Here is a 25,554-nt window from a genome sequence, read left to right as displayed (position 1 = left end):
GACGAGTATATCTTTCTATATGACAAATGTTTTTTTCAAGCTAAGCTCGTCAACTTTTTGAGATGTATAACTAAGGTTGGTTTATTTTTGGTGGCATACAGTTACAATAAAAGTAAACTTTTGGATACTCTTTTTGATTAGGATCGAAAATAATTCAATTAATAAAGCTTTGAAAAATTGTTATCAAGGGAGAATGAAAAATAAACGAAGGGTGAGTAATCACAAAAGAATGTTTAATTTGTGAAAATAAAAATTTAAATGACATTATACTTTGTATTTATATATGCATTTAGATAAATTCTATATGTACAACATTAAGATAAGTATATAACATCACATAGCTTGCTAGATTTAAGTACAATTATTCTTAAGGTAGAGTTCAAGCTTTGTTTTTTTTTCTCGATAATACCGATATTATGGTAGTACTTTTGGTAATGCTATGTATACGAACTAGCATTTCATGAATTAATATTTACAAGTCTTGCCAAGTTTAAACATGACATACAATCACACAATTTTAGCCATTGTTAATTTTACACAAAATCGCTTCTTTATATTTACAAGATATGTGTTTCAGAATCCTCTCAGGTGCAGGCGCTCCGAGTACTTGTATAATAATTTATCTGTTTTGAGTCCTGTAGAGACATGTCAATCTATTTACACTCGCTCGTTTGAATCTGGATAGACCCGACTAGCTCTGCCTGCATCTGAATGAAATCGATCAGCGAAGAAGACGTTGGATAGGATGTCATAGCTGGGCCTAGCAAATTGGATCCGCGAGAGGTTGGTGCTGAGTTGCTGCTCCGTAAGAGGCCCAGATTCTCGGAGGGCGCAACGGGCTTCCACCTGGTGGTCTCAAAGCGTTGTTCTCAAGACTCTGGTCCATAGCACTCTCCATGGAAGAACCAGGGGGTGCTGGGACTGTTGTGGGAGGATGCGGATTGATCGTCGGCGTCTGGTACACAGCTTCTTTCAGAGCCTCTGTGTGCAGCGACAGCATTAGACGGTTCGCCGCCTGTCGCTCGGCTTCTCTCTCCTCTGCGGTTTGACGCCTGGAAACAGAATGCAGTAGCTTGAATATCATGGGATTCTCGCGGTGTTCTTGGGTAGTATCATCGTGTTTATTATTATAATACGGAAGAGTGATATTTAGGGACGACTCATTGATCGTGTGTAACTTTTTTGCAGTTCCTGCTTTCTGACTTCGGCGTCGCTGAGGCTATACACGTCGGGTCTTTTTGTAAAAACTAAATGGCGCAAGCCATTATACGCGGCAGACACCGCGACACGCGGGGATCGGAAGGATAAAACATTGAACTGAAAAAGCGCCAAGAGCTTTGTGATGAAGCACTGTGACGCTGATGCCGCCGAGCGAGCGAGCGAAGGGAAGCGAGAAGAAAACAAGACAGCTCGAAAAGCAGACAGAGCTAAAATAAGCTGGAAAAGAAGGGGAAAGAAAGCTCGCAAGCAGAAGTGACTGGCGTTGTTGGGGCAGAAAACAGAAGACAAACGTAATAAAGTTAATCTGATTCGTCGCTGGGGAGGCCACCGCGCGCGCGCGCGCTCGCTCGCGCCGGCAAACAAGCGAGAAAGAGAGATACCGAGCGGCAAGGAGTCTGTTTTCTAGCGCTAAGTTCATTAGGGGATAAAATGCCCGAGTCGCATTGTTTTTGCGCTCCGCATGCGCCTTGAGCGAACAAAGATACGCGGGGGGAATTTTCAAAATTGTTTAATCCCGAACCTTTTTATTTGTTCTGTCCGACGTTACGAGTTTTAATTTCAAGACCCACAGGCCGCCCATTCACGGTAGTCGCGTCGCGTAGTTTATATCATTTTCAAAGTTCTTGCACGGTGCTATTAGTGACTGGCACTTTTTCGCTGGAAAAGTACACGTTTCGAGTGGACAGCTTTTGTTTGAATGAAGCTACACGATGGGCTTCGAACCTTCGTGAAGTCTTGCCTTTCACGCGAACGCGTCGTATAGGCTCTCGCTCTTCGAGAATTCGATCGAAAACACGCAACCAATAATCAAGCTAGAGAGGTGAACAAACTAAAAAACTATCTAGAGACGAAGGAACTCCAAGTGCGCGTGCGTCGTATCAGGCTCCACTAATTATAACCGCTCGCTCCATAAGTAATAAAACTCGTCGTCGACAGCGCATACGTGCCGTAGGATATCGGAAATTGTCGCGCGCGCGCGTTAGGTGTAATAAGTAAAATAGTCAATCGGATCTTTCTCTCTCTCTCTCTCTCTCTCTCTCTCTCTCTCTCTCTCTCTCTCTCTCTCTCTCGTGGCGAGGCGGAGATAGCGATATCCCGTCGACGGCCGGTACGGCGCACGCGCGCTCGGAAGGGGTCGCAGGAAAATGTAATCGGCACGGCGCCCTCAATTATTAAGTAACCGCGTTAATTACTCGCAGCGGCGTAGGGCAGCTCTTTGCTGCTGTCACTGCTCTCTCCGCATGGGCGTCGCCTGCGTTTATATACATTATGTTTGTATGCGTATACTATTCCGACGGCCGACGCTTGTAAAACCTGTGTACGCGGCGCCGTTAACACCCCGTGTGTCGTGGCAGCAAAAGGAGCTGCCGATCGGCGGCCTAATGAGCTGCGATTTTCAATTCGCTGAATGTCAGATAGCGGTAATTTGAGAAGGGACATCTTAGCCACCGGTCTTCTTCCTGCGCGTATATAAGCGAGCAGTAGCAGCGACTTTTTGAGTCCGAAACCAGTTTCGCGCCGCTTATAATGATAGACTCGACGAGTGGAATCGTATACACGAATTCGTCCGAATCGGATTTCATAAGATCGGCCTGTGTAACTCCTCTCCTCGCACATGCAACGGTCCGTAATACAAGACTATTATACAGGATTCGCGAGGTTTGCGCGAGTTAAAAACAAAGCTACATCGGAATCGTTTAATTACCGGGCCTCGTAGATTAGCTCTAATGGACCGACGCTGTTTCGGCTTTGCTTCTTTTTTTAACTTTATATATACTACAGCGGCGTCGAGTTCCTCGGACTCTTGGACTTTAATTATATGAGCTACTCCGCTTATCTCGAGCCTCAAAGATTTTGTATTGCCAGCGAAATTTACACATGTCGCCCGTTTAAAATATAACGTTCCGTCGGATCGCGCGTACTGCGCCGTAATGTTGTGCCGAAATGGCCGATAATACAACGATGTATAAATCGATTTCGAAATTAATCGCTTCCAGAGCGCTGATTAATTGATGCGTGATTTATGTAATTCTTCTGCGCACGCGCGAAAACTCGCGTATAGCGACGCGTGTATTATAGGAGTTCGGCTTATCGAGTTTGGCATGGGTAAAAACGTCAGTTATTGAAATCGGCAGATTCGCTCGGTAGAGTGTAGGTATCAGGCATATAAAACGCAAGCTATCTATACGCAAACGCGAGAGAGGGAGAGTATAACGCACGTCAGAGTGAGTTGGGAATTGGCCGGAGCGATGTGTCTAAACTGGTATCTCGCGCGAGCGAGAGGTGAAGAATATTCTCGTCTGGCTGCTGCACGAGCACACGGGCTCACGGGCAATAATCTCGATATTCGCAAAGTGAATTTCTTTTGGCGAATCGCGTCTCGCGCGCGTCAAAGTCTCGCTGCCGTTCTATATTTCATCTGCGTCTGGCGCGTCTGTCGAAGCTCGTAGCTCGCGTACTTAGGCAGCGTAGGCAGGGCTGGCGTTACCTCGCTACGTGTAGAGCGTGTTCGAGCATTTACGGGCGTGGTTGTACACAGGCCCGGATGAATATTTCAGCCGGAAAGGCGAAAGAGCGCGCGCGCTCGCCTGCAGGGGTTGCCTCCCCTCCGCGGCGCATACATATACATACATAGTCGGCTTGAAGCTTCGTAGATCGAAGCTATTCAAACGCCGGATTCGAATGTTTGACAGTTTAAAAGCCAAGAAGCGCTGCTGCGACTCCGCTGCCGCCGCCGCCGCCGCAGCTGTTACTACTGCTCTGCCTCCGGGAGGACTACATTATGTACGCGACAGGGCTAAGCTGTTAGCCAGCTGAATTATTGAGCTCTGCGACGTTATCTCGTCTGTACCTACTACAGTCATATCGTTACTTTAAACTGCGCGCTGCCGCTGCTGCTTCTTTGTGCATCGCGAGTCTTTGCTGAATTTTCCAAATTCTCCGAGTGGCGGGAGAAAACGTGGAATGCCGAGATCGAGAAGAGAGGGGGAGAGAGAGAGAGAGAGAGCCGGGCCTGCTTTTAATCTAAATGACGTGTTTTCGTCCTGCGCCGCCACCTTATCGAGACCGACCAAGCGAGTATTTTCGGCTTCCAATACGTCCGCGATAAGCGCGCGGTCGGAGGAGCTTCTTTGCTCCGACAAGGTCGACGAAACGAGCGCGCGCGCGCGTGTGTGCTTCTGTATAGGCACTGTTAACATTCTTGTACACTGACTCTGAATTCCTAGCTCAGTTATTACTCGTTTTCACTGCCTGCATTGCTCGATCTTTCTTTCCTTCGGTTGACGTGTATTATTGTGCCTTTTTGGAATGTTTTACTATGAATATTACCAAGGAGGTGCCTAATTCGCTTCAAAATCGACAATCGCGACCAGATGCATTATTTAGTTCTGGTAATTGAACGCCAGAGCCTGTAAAGTGACGCAACCACTAGGCCACAAAATCGCTTTAACGAGATGAAACCAAGTAATAATCACGCTTATAAAGTGCACAATGTAGTGCAAGCCTGACTTTTAGATTAAACTTTTCACTCCGAGCTGTTAGTTCTACTCTGAATATTTTCCTGTATCCATAAAAATATCTATAGTAAAGATCGGACAACTTCCATCAAACGACCACTATAAACTCGGGAGCCGCGTTATCTAACCTTACAATAGCCACTTCTTTACTAAAAATGACTCACTAAACGTTTTTTTATCGACGACTGCAGTAGTGCTTCGAAGACTTGGAGAATGTCTATTTGTGAGTTGTTTCCAGTCTATTGAAAGTCTGTACATTGTCGGAACGAAACTGTTGTATCGGACTGATTATGTATAGTGAATATATTATAATAACAGTGCCGGGCTTAAGCTTACGTACCTCCATTTCGTGCGTCGATTCTGAAACCACGTCTTGACCTGTGCGTCGGTCATCTTGAGCGATTTGGCGAGGGCGGCGCGCTCGGCCGAGGCGAGGTATTTCTGCTTGTGGAAGCGCTTCTCTAGCTCGGCTATCTGCAACCGCGTGAAGCTCGTGCGCGGCTTCTTTCGCTTTGGTGGCGTTCGGTTCTGGTATGGGTGGCCGATCCGTCGTGGAAAACTTCCTGGCACTAAGCAACACACAAAATATCGAAATTAGTATTCAGTAGTAAGATTTCAGCTTTTTACTTAGCCAGATTTTTATAGCTAATAAAATTTACGTCGTCGCGCTTTGGGCAACGGTATATTTTCATTGCAGTTCAGTTGTGTGCGATCGACAGCAATCAAGTTAAAGAGTACGAAGTGTAATAAAGATTACCCAATACTCAGGAGGTACTATATAAAAGCGGACAAAACGCGTGGCGCTTCTGACCGTCGGACCGCGATTCCCAACGCTCGACCTTCTTTTAAAGCAATGTGCATGTACGCATACCTTCTAGACAGAAAAGTTCGGAAATCATTTATTTTAATTCATTCAGTCTTCGGCTCGCATCAGTGGATTCTCATAAAAGTGGTTTTGATAAATTCACAGTTCAGACTCGACTTGAGAAATGAAATTTTATAAATTAATCCACTTATTATTCACAAAGGCATGGGCTACGCAGACTTTGTAGCACGTTCGAGTGAATATGAAAACATTAAAATGCTAATAAAATTAATATCTTTATTAGATCTCGAGTATCAATTTTATTAAAAGCTCGCAATGTACAAGTCATATCAGGAGCGAAGTTAAGTAAAACGGTGTAAATGGTTATTTTATAGTGAGATAAGCTTGCTTTTTCGAGTCAGCCACGTGTAATAATCATTTTTATATGTTGATAACCTTATTACACATTTTTGCACACACTCGCGAGAAGCGAGCAGCGCATTTTCGAAAAACAACTTGTTTTCGTCCAGCGTTCTGATGTTAACGAGTGCGCCCGCGATAAATGAAAGAAAAAGACGCGCGTTTTACTGTGGAATCCACCATGCGGCCGCCGGAGAGTCCGTTCGGTTTCGTCAATCGAACGGACTTTCGGTGCTCAATTGTCCAAGAAACTGAACGACGGATTTAATTTACTCCTGCTGTAACCGTGAGTTGTTATTTTACTCGATTTTGTCACGGGAATTTATTGCTTTTCCTGTTATAACAAACAACGAGCACTTCTGTCCGGTCGTCGATTCAATTAAAAGATTTATGACTCCCCGGCAAAACATGCCGCGCGCACTTCTCAGCTGCTAAACGTCAGCAGCAAGAAGGAACAAAATGCGCATGCAATAGATTTTAGGTAAAGCGCGCGGACGAGGCAACGATATAAATCCAGTTCCTCGAGTGCGATAATAATTTTTAACGGCTGCCCCGCTTTATTCGGGTGTAAAAGTGTGAGGCGAGCGGTTGCATAAAACCTTCCGCGAGCGCTTTTCCGTCGTTATACTTATCAAGCTGTTATACATACTCTCGTCATGTTCGACGTCTGTGTACGACGCTTGTATGCACAGAGGAGAAAATGCGCATCGGCCATGATCGTTCTCGTCGTCGACTCCCCGAAGCAGGCAGGCGCTGAAGCTTATGCATCGCGCTCTCGCTTATTAAGCTGATAATCGTCCAGCAGATATTATGGTCGTTACATTATCATGCCGCTAACGCGCCTCTCTCGCCCGCTCGCTCGTTCATATTATCGCGCTCGGAAAGCAAGCGATCCCCCCCCCCTCTCTCTCTCACTCTCGCTCGCTCGCTCGCACACAGCCTTTCCCGTAATTCACTCGTAATTACTTTCGCAGAAGCGGATACACGCTCGATAAAGCGAATACCTTAGCCGGGCCGAACTTCAAAGAAAGAGATTAATTCTGCAGCGGAGCCGAATGACTTTTCGCTCGCCTTTCGTCGGGCGAACTTTACGAGCAGCGGCGGGAGTAATATCGCCTCTTTAAACGCACCTCTCTCTCTCCCCCAACGTTTGCAATTGGCCGAGCCCGCGAGTACACTCGGCTCTGGTACTCGTCGCAGCGACATTCTAGCACGTGTGTGTGTGTGTGTATACTGTACGTGACCGCATCGTTTATTCGCTCTACTGTGCCAGCCCGTTCTATAGCGCACTTTTCAAGCTCTGCGTGTCAAACGATAGTAGTCTGTGGCAGACCGAAACTTATTCAACTTGGGCCAATTGTGCGCGGCCGTAACAAGGTGGTTCTCCAGAAATTCTGTGGTCGCGGCCGTTCTGCTCCCCTCCCGGCTCTCCGCTCCTCTCCCCTGCGACCCGCTGCTTTTCGTGCGATTTCGACATTTCCTCGACAAACGGGCCTCGATTGCCCGCGCGCCGGCTAACGGACGACGGCCGACCTCTTCGAGGCTGACATGAGAGAATTTCGCCTTCGACTGGTGGTAGGCTGCGTACTGTACACCCTGTATACTCGTGTCTGGAAAAATCTAGAGCGCAGCTCGTTCACAGCACACGTGCCTGCAGCGCATAATGCCGCTTTAAGGAAAAGTGCGGCTAAAGAGCGGCTAAATTTGATGGCTATACAAGGATAAAGCGCTGCTGCTGCTGCTGTTGCCGAGCAACCGCAAGATTGTGGATAGCATTTTCCCCTGATCGTAATTACAAGCCCGGCTCTAACAGCGTAAATACCAATTTTTACGGCACATCGTGCTCGCTTGCGAAATCTTCAAGCTTCAACTTTATGGTTATAAGTGCAATGGAATTATCGCGCGCGCGCCGCACGAGACTGTACAATCGCGCGCTCGCGGTAATACTGTTACTCACACTGCGCAGCGTCTACACAGGCACTGCCATTTTGATAGTGCGCTCACTCGGTATGCAAATTCATTTTATAAGCCAGTGCGTGTGTGTGTACGGAGCAGCTGAAAGAGAGCGTAAATTGCTTTCCCAGGCTGAAGATATCGACGCTGTGTAGTGTCACACGCCGGAGACGCACGAGCCATGACAGCGCTACTCAGGACTCGAAGGAGGAATCATGATGTGGTGGGTGGAGCTGCGATTACGATGTTCATTGTTACAAAGTGCCGTAGTTATGGGCTTAATTTTTCAGCCTTCGCAATGGCAGCCATCACGTCGGGGACAAATTACACACACACACACGTGCACGCGGCTGCGGCCTGCAATTTCCAGCCCAGCGCGTGGTGCGGATTCTTTTATTCCCCGCCCGGCTGTTTAACATACGACGGGCGACCTGCTGCGTAATTTCGGACGTTTAGCGGCGTTTTCGCGCGACGTTACCGAGATCACAGCGATAAAATTCATCGAAACAATTTTTGAGCTATTACGAAGATTACTAGTCTCCATAAAACTAAACGCACGCTATGTGTTTCTGATCAATTTTAGTATCTCCGGCCACGAAACTGATTCTTCGGCTTCTGCCGAGCAGCTATATCTACAGACTGCGATAAGTTTCTTGAGGTCGCACCTCGTGTGCGTGCAGGTCGCGGATTCCCCCTCGCCATAAATTTTACAGGCTGCCATTGGCAGTTTGCCGCCGCCCTGAAAGCGGGGGAGCGCAATTTGTCGAAAGACCTCGCGGCGCTCTTAATGAAAAAGAAATTTCTGCGAGAAGCGTTTCTACTTTAAATTGGGATCGGGAAAGCTCGCAGTAGCAGCTTCATTAATAAAATAAGAGATCATCCTACTTGCGAGATCGAGCTCGGGCTCTCCCCCCCCCCCCCCTCCCTCCCATCGCAAACGAATGGCAGCCCCTTATACAGCGGAGGTACGCGAGCGAGGGCGGCCATAAAAATAAAATGGCTTTTTGCATAGCCACCAAGTGGCTACATCTGCAGGGAAATCAGTAAGTGCGTCTTTAATGCGCGCTTCAAATACTCGTATAATCCGTTAATGTTTTTTTCCTCTGCCCAGTTGCAAGTTTTCTTTTGTTGAAATAAGACACGTGTCATCTTACGCGTATTCTTTTTAAATACCACTTAAAAATTAATTTTTCATCAAAAAGGACGCTTTTCGGCTTATTTAAAGGAGAAGCTACTCATTTTGAGCTTGCGGGAGAGAAATATCTCAAAATTAGAGAAAGTTTGAAAAATTTCGTGATTTTGTATTTGGGATGTGCGTAAAGAAGCAACTTATACTCGTTAAAAGAAGTATATATAGTGCTTAAGAAGGAGGAGAATTTTTTTTTATTTTAGAAATAGCTCTCCCTTCTCCTACTAGCACAATATATTAATATTAAAAATGTGACTGTTGGAAGATGTTCGACAGGTATCCGACAGATTTCTGCCTCCCTTTCCCTGAGTTTACTTCATAAAACCACCTCTCGATGACTAGAAGCAAAACTCCTTCAAATAAAAGCACATTATATAAATCTAAATAAGATTAAAACACGCGGTAACATCATGTTAGCTAACAGCGTATTCCGATAGGTAACGGTCTACGTCTTTTTATGTGATTTTGAGTTTGTCAAAAATTAATTGAGAAGTTATGTACGTCATAAGTTATTGTTACGTCAGCATTACAAATAGTTTTAAAAGATCTGTATAATGTAGCTTAGATATTTGCTATGTGCACCGACGCGGACAAATATTGAACTTCAGACTTGGTTCTCACTGTTAGTCTTTAACACTATTTTTCAATACAGAATTTATTTATGTATTTAACAAAACAATTCTTGACCGCCATACTTCACACAATAACAAATCATTATCAATTTTATTTCAGACGTCACATAGTGTCAATTTTGAATGAGAAATGAGAACTACGGATGGGTCACCAGCTCAACCAGCTGTAAAATTCGTTACGACTATCTAAGGTAGCTTACTATACTCAATATATAGTACTAATAATATTTAAATATACAATTAAATAGGAGAACAACGTTTTCGTTGCTCCAATATAAATCTCGGCTAAATAATATTTTGGTCTGAAAAAAAAATGACCATAATAGTTAATAATGATGAATTATGCAGGACCCAGCTTATCCTATAATTTTTCACCATATTCTAACTGAAAAATTGTTAGAATTTTTTCTTGATAAAACTTTGAAATTAGCTGTATAGTATGAGTTTAATGTACACATAAATTACACATTTTCTACACCTATCTTTTATTATTTTACTACACTGCAAAATTCTACGCAATCACATAACCTATAGTCAAATAATGTTTACAACAATAGGTGATACGCTTGTGTAGAGTTTCGCAGGTAGTAAAATAATAAAAAATAGGTGTAGAGAATATCTCTGTAGAAAATATATGTATATAATTACTTCGTGTAAGAAAATACGCTTGTGCAGGGTATTTATGTGTACAGTTTGTTCGGTGTCCCTATAATTTTATTATGAAATACCGCCCTATTTCTTAATTTTGCCGATAAAAGCTAAGCCGAAACCTTTATCAAAAAGCAGATTCAACAATTTAAGGTATATTGGAGATTGGTGCAGGATTGCAATCTGAGTTCGGATCCGTTACCATTTGTAAGACACTACCATCCGTCGGCCAGCGAATAACGAACTATGATTCGTTCAGACTGTTAGAGTTTACCCCGCATATTTTTTAATCCAACGAAAATCCCACTTACTGGTAAATTTTTTAGTTCTAAATCTAAAAATGGGCACATTCCTTTTTCTTATGAGCAAAGTGGAATGCATTTTGACAGTATAAACAAAGCCAGCATGTGACAATAATGTGTATCGAAAACGTGACCAGTCGATCTCATGAGTGAACGAATGTTAATACGACTTAAATTTCGCATGTATGCGCATGGTAAAACTCAACAGTTATAAAATCTAACTTTACTTTTATACCCTTGAATGCCATTTTCCGCAATAAAATTAAGCCCTAAATGGCCAATTGCGTACTTATAGTCCAAAAATAGCGAACATCGAAAGTATATTTAACTGCTTGAACGATACGTGTCCTACTAGCATAGCGTCTTCTCACACCGTATAACTGTGGCTCGTTACGAGTAAAAAAATCGACTATCGCTTAACGTTTTTTCACTTCTTATATTCAAAGCGACTCACAAACATTGTTACAGAAAGAGCTAAAATGCAGCATTAGCACGATTTGTTGACCCAGTGAGCTTGAGACATAACCTTTGTCGAGTCCGCCGCGCTCGTCGTGACTCAACTTGGAATCATCGAGCGTTTGGATGACGCAATTACTCCCGAGATCCATCTCTATCTCTCTTCTCTCTCTCTCTCTCTCTCTCTCTCTCTCTGTTTCCCTCCTCCCTCGACAACGACTAGGACAGCGAGAACTCAACACAGAGAGAGAGAGAGAGAGAGAGAGAGAGAGAGAGAGAGAGAGAGAGAGAGAGAGACGAGAGCTGCAGCGAGAGAAAGTCATTATTTTACCGCGCGCTCATGTTTCGCTCGCGCTAATAGACTTTGTAGCCTTCAAAGTAAATTGTCTTCTGCGAGAGAGCATCAGGATTATCCTGCGCGCGGGATTGGGCTAACTGGGGAATGCCTCGGTTTTGCATGAGCAGCGGCAGAAACCGAGAGGCCTCGTTTCGCGCTCTTATTGGCCCCACGAAAGCTCTTCTCCAGTTGTGGTGACGTGACGACGGAGCGCTCGATCGACATCTCTTTCTCTCGGCGAAATAATAATGAAAAGAAGAGTGTCGCGTTGTCGAGGGATTGCGAAATGGATATGGAATGGAAGTCGAATAAATTGTCGGAAAGAATGTCAAGGTGAGAGAACGCGATGATTGTAGCTGGCACATTGAGGCCAGCTCGGGGGACTCGGCGGTGCAGCCGCGAAAAACCGAGACGCTTAGAAGTTACGAGCGAACTTTGCTCTTCTGCAAACGAGAGACGGCGAGAGACAAGCGCGCGACACAATGGGGCGAAAACTCGCGCGTAGCCGAAGGTGTGTACGGGCGAGGCTCTCCTGTGTAAATATACAAGCAAAAAGAGGATAGAGGGCGGGAAGTGAGAAAAGAAAACGGCCGGCGAGTTTACTCGGAAGCGGCCGGGCCGGGTTTCGCTGCGCATAAATCGCGCGGCAATCAGTCGGACATGTAATTTTCACGAGCTGCAGCTCTATCCGCGGCTCAATCTTTACGAGGGCCATCTGTATACCGCACACGTGCGCTGCTGCCGCTACTGTAGTAATGCCTACTTTGGCATTATGTGTGCGTGTGTACATGTGTGCGCGTGTATATCTAGCCGGTAGTAACTGCGGGAGTGTATCGCGCAGAGAGCTTATAGGGAGAGAAATGCTGCAGAAAAAGTCGGGAACGTATTGAGAAACGCCGTGTGCCGTGTGTGTACTGCTATCTGAATATATTCCACGGCTACGAGGAATATTCGTGTGTATGTATTGCAGCCGCGGAGCCTGCACGTAATTGACGCCGCTTGACTGGCTGCTCGCTAGCAGGCGGCTAAACAGCCTTAAACGGATTCGTAGAAAACATTCTCCTCTATAAAATTACCTCAAGAGCCCGGGACTTTTTTCTCGAGCGAGCGAGCTGGCGCTGTACTGCCAGTCGCGCGCGCGCGCAAACTCCTTTCACAACTACTCCCTCAAGGATCCTCGAAATTTCGAATTTCTCGCTGCCGAGCCGAGTGTACGGGTGCGAAGTTACCCATTACGTTTTTTCTCCGTTTCGACATGTGTGCCGTGGATATTTTTAATAAGAGCACAATAATATACACGTGTAGTTTTTTTCCCGAAAGTGCGTGTGTAGTTTTTCGACCGACTTCATTCTCGTCCTTATCATAGACCAACAGATTATGTAAGCATTTACATTGAGGAAACTGTATGGTGAAGATTGGCGCACGGTTTGCGGCAATTTTGGGACCAAACGCCGCGATTCAAATTATTTGCCAAAATTTATGTCGCTTTTAGTCGTTAATGAATGTATTTTCTTGTTGTATTCTGGTAGAAAATTGATCCTACTAGGAATGAAGGCGCGCTTCGCGCGCTCCTTATTCTATCTATGTCTAATAACCCTGGTAGAAAAAACAACATAAGTTTTGGGTACACTAATTTCTGCTAATATTTTTACCATATTACCTACCATATGTTACCATATTCTGTAATACTTTTAATATAAATATATTAACAACGCCCAAAGTCGTTGTCGTTAAGGTCTGAGAAGTGAATTTGAAGAAAAGTTCAGTAGAAGAGTCAGTGAGTATAAGCCTATTATTACAACCCTATTCATTTGCATTGTAAAAAAGCTAGGCAATTGAAATTTTACACAGATACTTGATATGCTACCTATAAAAACATGTAATCCAGATGATTTTAATTTAACTGTTTTCATTCATATTTTCACATTGAGGCACATGTGAATTTTTTAATTTGGCGGGTCACATTTTGCTTATAGGCAATTACGCAGTAAATACTATCTCTAGCACATTGTATTTTTGGTTTTCAGTGTATTTTTACATGAAGAAAGTGATAAATATTTTGCCTTTCTTGTCAAGACATTAATAAGAATTTTAACTCTTAACAGTCGTGAGAGATTTTGAGATCGATGCCTATTTCTCTATTTTTGCATTTGCTCTCATTCGAAAACTAACGGGTCTAGAGAGCGCATATTTTACATATAGATTTATTTTGTGTCAATGAAACAATATACAAAGTTCAATTAACCTTAACTGAAATACTACTTTAAATATTTTCACAACCAAAACAGAAATATATATGCAAAAAATGAGCTCTCTAGAAATTAGTTTTTAAATGAGAGCAAATGCAATGCTATGGAAAAATCTCAAAATCTCTCACAACTATTAAAAGTAAATATTCTCATTAATGCCTTAACAAAAAAAGCCAAAATATTTATCATTTTCTCCAGGTAAAAATACACTGGAAACCGGAAATACAATGTGCTAGAGATAGTAGTTACTGCGTGACTGTCTATAAGCAAAATGTGAGCCGCTAAATTAAAAAATTCACATTGCCGTTGGTGTGAAAATATGAATGAAAACAGTTCAATTATCTAGATTACATATTTTAAAATTTAAAGGGCATTGTAGTGATAAACTCAAATTCACTGACTCGGATACTGAACTTTTCTTTAAATTCACTTCTTAAACCTCACCGTGGGCGACTTTGGGCACGGAGACGCAATATATCTTTATACTTTTTATTCTTTTAATTGCACTTCTCACTTATATTTAAAAAAAATCTAAATAACATACACACACACATTATTACCTACTTCAAATAGGGTTAGGGTGACACTTTTCAATGCACATTTTTCAATACTACACTTTTGGTAATGATTAATTTATCAAGATTTCTTGTTGGTAATATTGCATATATTTTTTTCTGAATCCGCTATTCAGATTTCATACTATTTAACCTCATTTCATTTTATTTTAAACACCTGAAAAATTTCTACCAGGGTTATGACTGTTATGAGGGTTATGAATTTAAAGCGTGCGGGTTCTCATCTGTTACCTAGGCAACCGACCATAGCAACCAATCAGAATCACGTATTAAAGGCTTCACAACCAAGTCCATCATTTTTTTAAGAGAGGATTTCTGGGCAGATTTTCTGGTCAAAATTTTTTAAATGATTAACGGAATACTATGCAACATTGTAACCGTAAAGTTTATCCCCATAAATTTGCGAATGTTATACCTAGTTGGATGTTTTAAAAGATCAAAGGGTCGATAACTCCAATTTTAAATAATTATATACTACACCAATAAAAGTAAAATTAGTCGATCGATTCATTAAAGATAATCTTATATGATGAATTTAAAAAGGAAACCAGAATGAATCCAGGCCGAATTGAAGTTATTATAATTGTTACTTAATCAGATCAAATCAATGTACAGAACATTTAACATTTCTGAAAATATTGATTAGAAATAATTTAAAAAACTAGAAAAAGTGACACCCATTTTGCGGATGATCAGTATTAAAGTTCTTTAAAACATCGCCTACCTTCTATACGTTGATTCGATCTCTAAAATACCACATTATGTGTGTTTATAAACATTTAAATAAGCCTATTTAAAACTAGAAACACTTTGTTCGTAGTTTTGAATGCGCTACCAAAGGCCACTTGCGGTCCGAGTGTCCATAACTTACAGATCTAGTGGCAGCGTCCCTTTACAGTGTCCTAACTCGCGAATCGCAATTCTGTGAAGATAGTAGTTGGTACAGATTTTAACGAGTTGGATCGCTGAAAATTTTTATTGCGATGGGTATGAGAATTATGAGCATTCAGATGATCATGCAGTTACTCTAAAATGTTGAAAGGCAGTCGATGAAGTTTGCGCATGCAGGATTCATGTGATCGAAATTGTAAACTGTATTCAACAGTTTACAAACACACTTGAGTAATAATCGGTGAATAAATACGAAAATATTGAGAGCAACGTGTTACGTCAGTAACATCTGTTACGTTCAATAAGTTAATCTGAAATTCAAGGAATCTTTCGGACTACGTATAGCAAGAAATAACACTTCCTCGGATTCTCATCCCCTCGATACACTCGCACAATTTTTCAGTCTGCAGGCTGTACTAGGCACTGCATACTTTGTGTACGTAATCAATAAAATTCAGAACCATAGCATTAAAAACGTCCCGCGTGCCAGCACCTTCGTAATTCACCAACGTGTCTAATACATTAAAGTTCCGTTTATACCATTCGCACTATATATTATAAACATGCACTCGCACGATGGTGTTAAAGTGCCATTCCATAGAGTCCACGTTCGCTAGACAGAGAGAAGAGAAGGGGGGAGAGAGCGAGAGAGTCTCGAGCCGAAAAGATACGGTGCGGCAGAGCCGCTATCATTTCTCAAACTCATAACTTGATATAAAGCAGCGAGGTACACCGCTGCGGTGCTAGCCTCCCGCGCCAGCCGTGCGCGGCTTACATTATCGATATTACGAGGCGTCGATAAAAAATCCCATAAAATTAAGCAAACCCGAGCGCGATAAAACTCGCGCCGCGCGCACCCCACATACATAGGCAGTACACACAGCGCATACACACACGCGTGTACAGCGCATACAAGCTAACCTCCTCCCCGGCGGCGGCGGTGGCGCTCCTCCGCTTTTCCATCTACATATCTATTTACGAGACTCTCCCTCTAACCGAACTTTATTGCGACACTCGTCATTGTTTTTAGCCGCGGCCAGGTCTCCCGCTGCTATGCAGGTGGGGATGCGTACATCATCGCGCGCCGCTCGCGGATATAAGGCGCTAGCAAGTTTGCACGCGTGCATATTTTAAACTCGAAAACTTTTCCCCTTTTAATACCGTCGGGGGGGGGGGGGGGGCACTGCTGTATTATTCAAAAGTCGCTGCCGCGTCGTATATTTCGCATGTGAATGCCTGCAGAGGGCCGTGCAAATTCCCCGGCATGTGTATGCGTATTATAATGCACGTTCATCCGAAAACTTTCGAGTAATTACATTTTTCATCCGCTGGCCACCGAGATAATTGACAAAAAAAAACGTTGTTGGCTTCGTTTACATTGGCAAGTTCGGAAGCAGCAAATTGACACGCGTTCGTTATGTATCCGCACAAACACACCGGAGCGAGTATGTAAAAATGCGAGGAGGCCGAGCGAGCGAACGGAAAAAAATACAAGGAAATAACAAACGGCGCGCTGGGGCCGAGAAACCAGTAGCAGTTCGAATCCGGGGCGATTTCTCCGGGGAATTTCAAAAAATCGCGAATAACGTGTCTAAACCCTCAAAAAATCGAGAGCGCCGGCCAAAGTTTTGTCGAGGACGGACGGTCCCTTTGCGCCGCGCTGCTGATACATGGGCAATATTTTATCGGCGCGAGGCTTTTTTTCCCGCAGGGACGTACTTTTTTTATCGCCGATTTCTCATAGCTTGGATATATAATTGCGGCTCTAAACGACGGGGAAAAAAATCAAGGCTCCCGTTTTCGCTACTTTATACGTCGCGCTCGGTCAATAATGTGCGCGCGATATTGTCCGCCGCCGCATACACCGGTACCTCAATGCCGGCGAGTCGTTGTAATTAAGCCATCGAGCATATTGACAATTCGAAATGACTTTTGAATTTCTGTTGTAATATCGCGTAATGGAAATTGTAACGTGACAGTTGCAATTCTGCTTTTACGCATGATGAATGATTGATCGGGCGACTCGCTGCATGTCTGATCGCAGCTGGAATATGAACAGTTATCGCGGTGTGTGACTATTAATGTTGACGTTTTATTTCGCTTCTTCTTTACTCTATGCAGGTACACTGATTATTGCTCGTTCTAGAATGAGCTAAGCTCGAGTGTGCGCAAAAAGAAAAGTGGAACGCTTGATTACCTGGCGTATTCATGAGCATTTTCGCACTCTTGTATTCAATTTGGCCAAACACGTATAGTTTTAAACAATTTGCGAGAGAGAGAGAGAGAGAGAGAGAGAGAGAGAGAGAGAGAGAGAGGGAGAGAGCGGATAACGTAACTGAGTTTAAAGTAGGGTTCATGTACTCTATCAATGTGTAACTCGGAATGTATCATTAATAGATAATAGAAAATATTTAAAAGCTGCTTTCAAAACTGCTTATGGCACGTTTTGTTATGTGTCTGTGCAGCGTCGAACATCTGCGTTGTATATAGCATATTAATTACTTATCCGGAATCGCGAAGCGTGCGCGAGAAGCTGTTATATTGAATAACCATGTTTTTCCACCGACAACAGAATTCCAGCGCATATATCAGCGCCTAATACACAGCGAGCGAATCAATCAGCCGGCGCGCGTATTGCGAAACGAAGCGAATTGCCCGTCGTTAATCTCTCGGCAGCGGGAAATAATCGAGCGAATCAAACAAATATCTCATCGCGTGTGTGTCGCAACGTTTTTCGGCCGCACACGAGGCTCGAATTTCAAGGCGGATTAGAGAGCAGCAGCGTCGTTGCACGTGCGCACTGTTCTAGAGCGTAATTGTCTGGAAGAAAATTAAACCGAAGTCAGGTTAATTACGTAAGTCGCCACTCCGGAGATAGCGGCGCGTCTCTCCGGCTTATTCCATAACTGCCACGGGGCGATGATGGACGAGCGAGCATCCGAGCCTCGCCGCTGCTGCTGCTAAATCCCTAACTCGGCGCTAACTTGATCAGTCAACACCGAGGCACTGCTATACATACATGTATACGCAGCAGCAGCACGCGCTCGCCCGCCCGGATTAATTACCGCATGCCAAATGCGCGAGGATCGCGGCGGCCCGTCCGCACAACTCGCTGCTCGAGATTATTATTATTATTTAGAGTGGGAGAGGAGCCCGTTTTGCGTTGATGGCGCTGGTTATTGATGGCGGTAACGCAAGGGCTACTCGTAGCCGGTATAGTTAACAGCTTTGCTATGCTTGTGAGAGTGCTACCGCCCGTTTGTTCGCGTTGTATTGATTTACAATAGTTACGCGAGGTGGATTCGCTGACAAGTTTCGCTTGAGTGGATACATATTGTACGCATGTTCGAGTGTCTCATCAATTATTGCGTTCGGTGAAATATTGAGCATCGCGCATCGGAGCACGTAGACGCGAATAAAACATTGCGTGTTACAAACGGAGAGGAGACAGAGTCGAAAGCGAAAAAAGTAGACGACGGGACTCGAACTCGCGGACCCGAGAGCCAGAGGCCTCTGCTCTAACCACTGAGCTAACGTCTACGATGCATCCGAAGTGCATGCATCGCAGTACGACTCAGCTGCTCGACTCTTATCGCTGACTTGTCTCGCTCCTCGCGTTGCAGACGTGTGCGTCTGTGACATGCGAAACACGGACATCCTTATAGAAAACACCCGTATCGGTATTTACACTTTGAGCAGACAGCGCGTAATGATACTCTCAAGACGCACACACACACACACACACAGGCAAAACCGCTCGCGCACGACTTTCTGTTTTCTAATCGCAAATTAGTTCTCGCTCGTTACCGCGTTCTCGAGTACCGGCAATTATCCTACATATCCAGCCGATAGATCGGCGACTCTTTTTCTCTCGTCGGTCCACTGAGTCCGCCGCAGCAAAACAGAAGTCGGCTCTAGAAATTCAAATGGCTACCGTCGTTGCGCGCGGGGACGACCGCAGCGCAAGAACTGGATTATACAGAACCGGCGGGATCCTCGAGTCTTTTTTCCCCGTTAGAAGCTTGCGCGCGCGAGTACCGCGAATTCTAATAACGAAAACTCGCTCAACTCCGCGACTCGCGCAGCTGTGCGTGTATTGTTCCGCATGTAACCGGTGTCTCGGCTTCGCCGGAAATAGGAGTCGTTTCGCTCGATGTAATTGCGAAGAGATGTGCGGCTCTCTGCGATGCCTTCGGCCGCGAGCATATCTCTGCGCTCGTAGCGGTGGAGAGCGCGTGCTTTATGGCTGGCAATTATATCGAGACCGAGCGGCGTTTGCGGCCCCGAAACGCAACTTTCGCGGCGCTACGGTTATCGTGGGAATAGAGCAGATATAACGTACACGAGTTCTCGCTTCCGATCAAAGGTCGTGTGGGTATAATACATGCGCGTGTGCGAGAGCGCCGGGCCCGTGTGTTTTGCGCATTCGGCGAAACGACGCAAATGACACACGTATCCGCGTCCGTCTCTCTCGTGGGAGAAGTCGAAAAGAGCCGAGAGTCCGAGTAGTTAGAGAGCAAGAGAGAGAGAGAGAGAGAGAGAGAGAGAGAGAGAGAGAGAGAGAGGAGCGGCTCTCGCACTCTCCCGCCGCTGCAGTAGTGGATCTCCCTTTCAGGTTTCGGTCACGCGATGACTTTTTTCTCTGTTCCCGGTACCCAGTTATCTTGGGCCCGAGGCGCTGCGCGAGAGCTCTCCTCTCTCGCATGTATATTCCTCTCTCTCTCTCTCTCTCTCTCTCTCTCTCTCTCTCTCTCTCTCTCTCTCTCTCTCCGCGGGCAATCGTCGGCTCGCAACTCGGCTCACTTTTGTCGAGCGCGCTACACACTGCCCTCCGTTAATTCCATTTAGGATACGCGTCATTTTCTCCTCGAATATCGCTCCGCTCGGTTAAGTAAATGCAAAACGCCGGCTCCAGGAATAGTTCGAGAGAGAACGGGAGAGGTACGAGGGAAAAAACGGCCCGAGAGAAATGCGCACGCGGGGAAAGAAGGTCGGAAGAATTTGTATACAAAAGCCCGCGAAAATTTCTCGGCTCCGCGCTCTTAAGCGTTATCAGATGTTACAGCGCGCCGATTACCGCCGGAAGAAAAAAGCGCCGCTCGATCCCGGCATCGAGATAATATGAAGGAACACATAAGACTGCGCTTTTACTCGGAAACTCGCTCGTGCTTTTACGTGCAGCGCGCCGGAGGAAAGTCCCCTTTTCCGCGAAAAGCAATACGGCCGCTCGCGCTTTCCGTTCCGGCGCGCAGTTGCACTGCACCCCCGCCTCGAACGCTTCGTTAGCCTGGGCTGCGCGATCGATCGCTTGCTTCGCTCCCGCGCGTGCTCGCGATCGGCCGCGGGAGATAACGAGCTTCCTCGCGCGATGCTCCGCTTGATGGGCGATCGAGGATATTTCGGGGCGATAATTGCGGACTCGATGGCTGACAATCACGCGCACTCGCGCGGAAACGTAGGAGAACACACAAAGAAGAACTCACCGGCCAGTCTGTCCTTGAGGTGCGGGTGGGCTTGGAGCGGGTGCGCGGCGAGGTTGGCGAGGAACCTGGCGGTGTGCATCCCCGCGGCGGCAGCGGCTTGCTGCTGCTGCTGCTGCTGCTGGCTGTGGTTCATGTGCAGGGCCCAGGCGGGCAGCAGGGCCCCCCCGCCCCCGGCACCCCCGGGCGGCCTGTGCGCCGGCACCCGGATCACGCCGTTCGGGTAGATGAGGCCCGAGGCCCCGGGGAAGAGCCGGAACGGCGCGAGCAGCTCCGCCTGGTGGAGCGCGGCGACGGCCGCGGCCGCGGAGGTCGGCACGCCGAGCGAGTGCTGGGCCGCGGAGTCGGGGCTGCTGCCCGTGTCCTCGTCCTCGTCCTTGTCCGAGGACTTGTCCTCGTCCTTGGAGCCGTTGGCCGGCGGCTCCCAGCAGCCGGGCCAGGCGGGCCGCTCGGGCTCCTCTGGGCAGCCGGAGCCTGGGCTCTTGTCGGCGGCCAGCAGCCGGCTGATGCTGAACGGGTGGCTGCGGGGCTGCGCCGCGGACTCGGCGTGCTGCTGGCGCACCTTCGTCCTGGCCGACGGCGGCGGCGGCGGCGGCGGCGGCGAGCTCCGCGGCGAGTGCCGAGGCGAGTTCGAGCAGTCCTCGTAGTGCCGCGAGGGCGTGCCGGGCGAGCCGCAGCTCCGGGAGTCCGAGTCGTCGACGTTGATCTCCTCCGCGGCCGAGAGCTCGCTGCTGGCCTCGGCCTCGTGCTCCGACATCCTGGCTACACTCGGCGACGGCGGCGGCGGCTCTTACAACGCTGCGGACTCCCTGTTCTCGCAGCACTTCATATTCTCCCCGCGGTGGGCCTCGCTGTCCGTAGCAAGACGCTCCTGGTGCAGCGGCGGGGTATCACTTTCGCGCAGCACAGTTATCGGTCGACGATGCGTCCGTGCACACTGTCCTCTCTGGCTAGCCGAGCATCGCGCACGAGCAACAACAAACGGCGGCGGTCGGGCGCACGAGAATCCGCTGCGGTGCAGCGAGTCGCTTGGCTGGCTATAGTCGAGTGTGTCGGCCGCCTCGGCTCGGCTCCGGCGCAGCCTGGCGTCGGGAGTTTGGGCGAGAGAGAGAGAGAGAGAGAGAGAGAGAGAGAGAGAGAGAGAGAGAGAGCGACGGAGAGGAAGGAGCAGGAGCAGCAGCCGGTCCTGCAAGAGAGCGCCAGTAGAACCAGCAGGCTGCCGCGAGGCGGCCCCCCACTCAGCAATCGCCTCGGCGTCGCCTCCTCCCGCTCGGGCGGCCCAATCGGCGAGTGGCTCGCCACGCCCCGTCAGCTCCCCATTGGCCAGCCGCAAATTGATACCTATTTAACATTTGAGAGCAGAACGTTGCGAGCGATCAACCCCTCTCTCTCTCTCTCTCTCTCTCTCTCTCTCTCTCTCTCTCTTTCTCTCTCTCTCGCTCGCTCGCACATGCTCCGGCCTCCTGTATTATTTATCGCGATCCTTCTCCGGACTCCTCGCTGTGGGGACTTAATTACGCGGCGGCGCGCAGGCGATCGACTTTTCAGGCCCGCCGGAGGATTCCTGCCGCGCGGCTGTTCTGCATAATGCCTCGTGCAGAGCTTGCGGCGGAGGGAGTAGCTGATGCTCGTAATTAGGTGCTCGCTCGTGTGTGTGTGCGTGTGCCGTGTGCGATACACAAATGTACACAAAATGGTGAACGACCGGGCCCCGACGCCATGGCCCGCCACTGCGCCGCTTTTCCGCGCCGCGATTATATCTCGAGCAATCACACGCACGCCAAGTCTCCCTCGCTCGTTACGACCTCATACGTTGTTACCCTCGTTTGTCTCGTTTTTACACCGCAGATTTCCCATGCCCGACGTTTATTCATCTCGGGTATCCGTCGAGAGCTTCACTTGGCCGTGCTGGATCGAATAGATCGATGAAATCCTCTCCAACTATACGTGTTATGTATGCAACGGCGATGTCTCACACCACCTATAAAAGTTTACTTTTCATCCAATTTTCCGGAAAATGAGGTAAACTCTCTCGGAATGACTTTTAAAATCGCGGAATCGCTCGTGGCGCAAGAATCTAATATCGTAATTGATCACAGAGATTGATTTTGCCGGGAACGCGCTTATTACCACGCCGCGGCGCAGTTATAGACCGGCGATGTTTCCCAATACTTGCGTATACTTTGATAAAATTACGCAACTGCCTTGTTATTTACTCAGGTATTAAGGCGTTTGCAATTTGTTTTCAAATTACAGCTTAGTCAGGAAAATTAATGATCCATACACCCATCGCGTCGTATATTAGTTGCAAAGAAATATTTGCATTTTTAACAAAGAGAATATACATTAGGATTATTTCACTATGCTGGTCAAGGAAATCCGCGCTGGATCTAAAGCCGTATTACGGTGTATTCAAAAATTCATGCTGGTTTCTAATCGCAAAAAGAATATTTCCCGAAATACGTTGTGTGAATACAACTCGCGTGCATATTATATACCAGAGAAATTGATTTCATCCAGTTAGTTCAATTCCGGAAAATGTGCTGAAATTTAAACTTCATCGCACGCATCTCGCGCACCTTTGCAGAGAGTACGAGTGAGACACTCGAATCGAGAATTGAGAAAACGTCGAGAGAGTCGTAGCTCTTTTTCCGGATCGATGTGCAGCGCAGCCCCTGCACCAGCGTCGGTTCAATCACTGCAACTACTAATTTGGCTGAGCTAATATTGAACTACGCTCCTCCCTCTCTCTCTCTCTTTCTCTGTTTTGCTGCCCTTATTTTCGTCGAGCATTTTATGTTTCCAGCGATTCAATACTTAATAACAAGAGAGAGCCTCCGCGGCGGAGCTGCATTTTTCATGAAAATAACAAGGTCTTTCAAAGCTGCATATTTCATAGTTTTCTTGCCGAGCAGCTGCTTTCTCAATTATCCGGCAGATCCGCGCGACGGTTGTGAAAATATTTCACCTCTGAATAATGATCAAAGTTCCGGCGCGGCAGCTGCCATCTCTCGAAATAGTTGGCGAATAAAAACTCCCGAAGGATTTTCGGACTGATAACAAGCTGTGCAGCCAGCAGCGATCCGTCGCCTGCCGCAAGTTGTATTCCGAATCGTCGCATTACTACTATAGCCCCGCGAATAATGCATATGCTCCGGGACGCGGCGGAATAACGAGGTATTGCAAAAATCCGATTTCGCATTATCGATAATGCATCCTTCCCGCGCTGGAGACTTTTTGCGAGCACAATTACCTCGCCGAAAATACACGGCTGATGGCAGTAGCGCTAATTATTCGGGACTTGGCTCGATCGTCGTCAATCGTACGTGTCCTGTGTATTCATGAAAAGGACTATCGCGAGCGCGCGTTCTCGTAACGGGAAAGCCCGACGCTAATAAGGAAGCCCTAAGTGATTGAATATTGCACTCGGTATTCGGCTCACAGCGCAGCCTTTCGATTACCAATCCACTTAAGCGTCAACAATGAGAAACGCGAGCAAGTCCATTGCCGCAGCTCTTCTCTCTCTCTCTCTCTCTCTCTCTCTCTCTCTCTCTCTCTCTCTCTCTCTCTCTCTCTCCCTCTAACTGTGTCTGTGCGCAGAGTACGTGTATGTAGACACATAGCTCGTGTACCTAGGCCACACCGCGCAGCGACGTACGTGCAATCATGAATCTTGTACGAGTTATACGTTGCGGTAACAAAACAATCTGCCGCTATAAGAAAATTGCGGAACGCAGCTCGCGCGCGCGCACGCGCAACCCCGATTACATTTACTCTTTGCTGGCTGGTTGCTTGCGCGCTTCTTGTACACGTGTATTATATACGTGCTCTTCTAGGCCTTACCTCACCTCGCCACGCTTTGCCTTGATTCGCTTTTGCGCATATCGCGCACTCGACAAATTCCTTTTTAATGCCAATTTCATATGTCTTAGGTTATATTGTGCACACGATGTCTTCTGTTTGCATTATCGTCTTTCATGAAACTTTAATCTGATATTCCATCCAAGTTGTGCAGATATGATTCCAATGAAACACTCGCAGAGGCCGAAAGTGAAGCGTCGAATCTCTGGCGCAGCCGTTAAAAATTGCTCTCGACTATTCAGCTGCGGAGCGTCTGAATTAAATTTCAATTTTTAACCGCCGACATATTCGATCGTACATCTTGCATCGTAATGCATTATTCCTGCACAATGAAATTCAATTTTATGAAATCCTTGGTATTTAGTTACGCTTGCTTTTAATTGAACGAGGGCACATTGAGCGGAGTATCGTTTTAAACTGGTCATTATAGATGAGAGCCTCTATAGGTTGTGTGTAGCTATAGTGAAAACTCGTGTTGCAAGAAATCCATAACGGTAAATGGTGAGATCATTTCCAAACACTTTATTGTATTTGAAAAAAGTGGAATATCGATTGCGTTGATACACGTTAAGGTATTACTACTGTTTATTTGTGGGATATCTTTAATAACAGAAGTTGCATACGACAAGATACAACAAATAATCGACTAATTTTTTGAGGTTACATAAGTGTGCCTTTTAAAATTTTATTTGTTTATTACTACGCTCACAGGCTCCAAAGTCTTACCTACAAGCACTTCCACTATTCGTTAGTTGTTCAACTAGTAACCTACAAAATTTCAGTAAACTATGAACCGTCAGTTTTATACGACTAGGAAATTTATCTCTCCTTATCATGTCATAATTAACATTTAAATTTTGCTGCCCGCTTAGCGCCAACAGTTTGAAGCGTTTGTAGGTTATGTAATAAAATCCGTATTACTGATTCACGTCCCTTAATTCTTGTACCAGGCGACCGATTCTCAATTAAATGCTTCACAACAAAGCCCACCATTTTTTTAAGAGAGGATCAAGAGAG

General features: G+C 46.3%; 1 protein-coding gene across 1 annotated transcript; it reads right to left on the bottom strand.

The window, feature by feature from the left end:
• Nucleotides 1-212: 212 nt before the first annotated feature.
• LOC100116154 (T-cell leukemia homeobox protein 3) lies at nt 213-21,754 on the bottom strand. The gene is made up of 3 exons (XM_016989004.3): nt 20,680-21,754; nt 5,080-5,308; nt 213-1,052 (listed from the first exon to the last, which is right to left on the bottom strand). The coding sequence occupies exons 1-3, from the start codon at nt 21,431-21,433 to the stop codon at nt 761-763; spliced, it is 1,275 nt and encodes a 424-aa protein (XP_016844493.1). The 5' UTR covers nt 21,434-21,754; the 3' UTR covers nt 213-760.
• Nucleotides 21,755-25,554: the final 3,800 nt, after the last annotated feature.

The sequence above is a fragment of the Nasonia vitripennis genome, chromosome 4 (genome assembly GCF_009193385.2).
Source record: "Nasonia vitripennis strain AsymCx chromosome 4, Nvit_psr_1.1, whole genome shotgun sequence".
NCBI lineage: Eukaryota > Metazoa > Arthropoda > Insecta > Hymenoptera > Pteromalidae > Nasonia > Nasonia vitripennis.
This window is presented reverse-complemented; position numbering and strand designations above follow the sequence as displayed.